This window comes from Nematolebias whitei, chromosome 21, assembly GCF_014905685.2.
Source record: "Nematolebias whitei isolate Nwh7 chromosome 21, NemWhi1, whole genome shotgun sequence".
Taxonomy (NCBI): Eukaryota; Metazoa; Chordata; class Actinopteri; order Cyprinodontiformes; family Rivulidae; genus Nematolebias; species Nematolebias whitei.
Genome location: NC_056518.1, coordinates 34,921,034 through 34,925,182, shown reverse-complemented (window position 1 = coordinate 34,925,182; position 4,149 = coordinate 34,921,034). Strand labels below are relative to the sequence as shown.

Here is a 4,149-nt window from a genome sequence, read left to right as displayed (position 1 = left end):
TGATTTAACATGACTAATCATGACTAACCATGATTTAACATGACTAACCATGATTTAACATGACTAATCACAACTGAACATGATTTAACATGACTAATCATGACTAACCATGATTTAACATTAACTTTCTGCTGCCTTTCGTTTTAAATCTCTTGTATCTTTTTATATTGTTATGGAATTGTTTTGTACTTTTTAAAAATGAATAAACTTTATACCATACCATACCATAATTGACTTTAAGGATCTTTTTCTTTAGTGTTGCAATAATTTCTGATTTATAAGTTGTTTTAAATATAAACCAAACAATCTATTTTCTTCATATTGTTCCAGACATAAACAGACGAAAACACTTGGACTTGGAAATGCACGTCCAAATTAATCTTTATTACATATTTTAATTTCATGCTATGAAAATAATTCAGTTTTAAAACTGCAGCCCCGTTCAACATGAACAATAACTGAGAAATACAGCTCTGCATTCATGAAACCAACGTGCGCTCACTGGCCGTGCGCTCACTGGCCGTGCGCTCAAAGGTGTGTGAAAGTATAACAGACAATCATTTGTGTCACTCGTCTCCATGAGGTTGATGTTTTAGTGTAAACTCTTAAAACACACAATCTGCTCGTTCACAGAGAACCCTTCCCGTCAGGTGAGAGACGAGGTGGTCCAGGGCTTTCAGTTCTTCACTTCAGATGATGAGCGGAGATGAAGACGTCAACAAGCTGATCTGAAACCGTGTTGCAGGTAAACGTACTGGATGGATCCAAGTTTGGGTGCACCGTAGAAAAGGAGGTGCCTCCTCAATGAGACACTGCGCAGAGCAAACAGGATGTTGGAGGGTTGCTCGGTGGTCGTGTGGCGCCCTCTGCTGTCAGAAGTCAGACCTACAGCGTGTCCAAGCACCTCAGCATGTCGGCAGGAGGCGAGTGGACTTTCATGCTGTTTGAGCGCAGCTGGAAGCTCTGGATCAGCTAAAGAGACAAGAACAGTGGAAGAAAGCAAATCACAACTAAGGACACGTTGAAAAGAATACACGACGACAAGAAGAAAGTAGAAGCTCACCGCTGGCAACGCCAGGTGCGTTAGTTTCTTCCACTGAGACAGGACGTCGTCCTCACTCAGAAGACCTTCGTCCACCAGCCTTCGGACCAGGAACAAGTAGTTTGTCTTCTAACAAGGCACAAGAATACAAGACAGGTGGACGATAATGTTTCTACCTGTGTCTGTGTAGCACCTTTAGAAATGTTTTAATAGGGTGGCTGTGTGGAGGGGCAGCACGGTGGCGCAACTGGTAGAGCTGCTGCCTCTCAGCGAGCAGGTCCCTGGTTCAAACCCCGGTCCAGGGGTCTTTCTGGGTGGAGTTTGCATGTTCTCTCCGTGCATGCGTGGGTTTTCTCCGGGTACTCCAGTTTCCTCCCACTGACCAAAAACATGCATGTTAGGCTGATTGGTAACTCTAAATTGTCCCTAGGTGTGAGAGAGAGAGTGAATGGTTGTTTGTCTCGTTTGTCTCTATGTGTCCCTGTGATGGACTGGAGACCTGTCCAGGGTGTACCCCGCCCCTCGCACAGTGACTGCTGGACATGGGCACCAGCGACCCCCGTGACCCAAAATGGAATAAACGGGTAAAGATAATGGATGGATGGATGGATGGCTGTGTGAGGGCCCTGCGATAAACCAGGGACTACTGGATTATTTTACATATGCAGCAACATACACGTCTAGACTGGACTACTACAATGGTTTATTGTCTGGGTGTCCAAATACTTCTTTAAAATGTCTTCAGTTGATCCAAAATGCTGCTGCCAGAGTCTTAACTGGAGTTACTGGGAGAGATCATCTCTCTCCAGTTTTAGCTTCTCTCCATTGGCTCCCTGTCCAATCCAGAATAGAATTCAAAATCTTACTTCTAACCTACAAAGCCCTCAACAACCTAGCTCCATCTTATATTACAGATCTTATTGTTCCATATTTTACTAACAGAGCACTTCACTCTCAGACTGCAGGTTTACTTGTGGTTCCTAGAGTTTCCAGCAGCAGAATGGGAGGAAGATCTTTCAGTTCTCAGGCTCCTCTCTTGTGGCACCAACTTCCTGTTTCTGTCCATGAGGCTGACACATTGTCCAGTTTGAAGACTGGGATTAAGACTTTCCTTTTTGATAAATCCTATAGTTAGGGTTGGCTTGTGTTTCCTGAGCTGTCCCTTAGTTCTGCTGCTATAGGCTTAGACTGCTGGAGGACAAACTGACCTCGTTTCTTCAAATGATAGTTATAAATCAATATTTTGTATTTGTAATTATTTCTATCTTAACAAGTTTTACTTTTGTCTTTCCTCCTAGAGATCACCTGATCGCCTCTATTCTCCACCAGTCGTTCTGTGTCTGTTTCTCCTTCCTGTCCTCTGTTTCTCCTTCCTGTCCTCCGTTTCTACTTCCTGTCCTCTGTTTCTCCTTCCTGTCCTCCGTTTCTACTTCCTGTCCTCCGTTTCTCCTTCCTGTCCTCCGTTTCTCCTTCCTGTCCTCCGTTTCTCCTTCCTGTCCTCAGACCCAGCCGGTCGAAGCAGATGTCCGCTCGTCCTGAGCTGGTTCTGCTGGAGGTTTCTTCCTGTTAAAGGCAGTTTTCCTTCCCACTGTCTCCTTTGTGCTTGCTCAGGATGGGAGACTGTGATGAAGTGAAGATTCAACACGTCTACAGCTTCCTCACATAAATGGACTGTACTTATACAGCTCCTTTCCATCTTATTGAGATACTCAAAGCTCTTTACAACACTCTGTGCCTCATCTACCCATTCATACAGCTCTATACTAGATCTGTACAAAGATAATTGAACAAATCATTCTAAAGAGACTACTCAGTGCTTTTAGATCACATTCATACACCGATGGGACACACATCGGAGGCAACAAGGGGTTCAGTGTCTTGCCCAGGGACACTTCGGCATGTGACTGCTGTGGGGTTTGAACCCCCAACTCTTGCACTGGAGGACGACGGCTCTAACCACTCAGCCACAGCCGCCCCTAATGTATATAATAATGTAACTAATTGAACTTCTATGAATGTTTCTTGAGACGGCTTCTGTTGTGACTTGTAGAAATCAAGTGAACTAAGAGTCAGAGGATGAGCTGCTGATACACAGTCTAGTTCTTCTTAGATCTGATATCAAGTATTTACACCTTAAAGCTTCCTAAATGTTTATTATCATGCCTCAGAGACCTGCAGCCACCACGAGGGCACTGGTTGAAACTCTTTATTCAGGTGGACTACATTTCAAGTTCATTGAACTTCTAATAAAATATATATTTCAGTCCTATCTGCTCAAAAACAAAGTTTGTTTTTATGTTAGAGGTTCTACTAATCATCACTTGATAGGGGAAGCACACAAACAACACGTTTGGGACTGGAGGGGGTACCAGCAATATTTTAGGGGCGGTGTCGTACAAACCTCCGTGTTGCTCGCCTTCAGCACAGCAGTGATGGTGAGAGGGCTGAAGAGCTGATGGAGGGGGGCGGACAAACAACAGCTTCTCCCCCACAGCTCGGCGAGCTGCTCCAGCAGTTCACACATGGCAGGTTCTGACCCGGAGCTGGGACGGACAAGAACCCCGGCGTGTTCGCCACAACACAAGGATCGCACCGGCAGCTCTCCAGACACTGAAGAAAAGACAAGGTCCAGGCTGGTGAAACACACGAGAACAGCTTCATGTAGGACACCACGTGTACCACTGACAGACATGGGTCTGTGAACATGTAGGAGGTCAGGATCCTGATCGGAGCTCACGCAGGACGCTCGAACAGTCCCAGGAGCTCCACGTCTCCTTTCATGACACTTGCTTAAAGGTGACCACACACCTGGACTAGTCTACGATGAGGCCATGCTGATGGGATGGAGCCTCCACCGGGTGAAACATACATCCATCCATCCACCCACTCACCCATCCACCCACCCACTCAATCCATCCATCCACCCACTCAATACATCCATCCATCCACCCACTCAATACATCCATCCATCCACCCACTCAATCCATCCATCCACCCACACACCCACTCAATCCATCCATCCACCCACTCAATCCATCCATCCATCCATCCATCCACCCACTCAATCCATCCATCCACCCACTCAATACATCCATCCACCCACACAC

General features: G+C 45.8%; 1 protein-coding gene across 1 annotated transcript in view; it reads right to left on the bottom strand.

Moving 5' to 3' along the window:
• Positions 1-539: 539 nt before the first annotated feature.
• Positions 540-4,149, bottom strand: part of cdan1 (codanin 1) — a 25,200-nt gene continuing 21,590 nt past the window's right edge. Inside the window, exons 19-21 of the mRNA XM_037694846.1 lie at positions 3,444-3,652; positions 1,064-1,171; positions 540-972 (exon numbers count right to left, since the gene is read on the bottom strand). Of these exons, the coding sequence (XP_037550774.1) occupies positions 886-972; positions 1,064-1,171; positions 3,444-3,652 (404 nt within the window). The 3' untranslated portion in view covers positions 540-885. The remainder of the gene's footprint in view (positions 973-1,063; positions 1,172-3,443; positions 3,653-4,149) is intronic.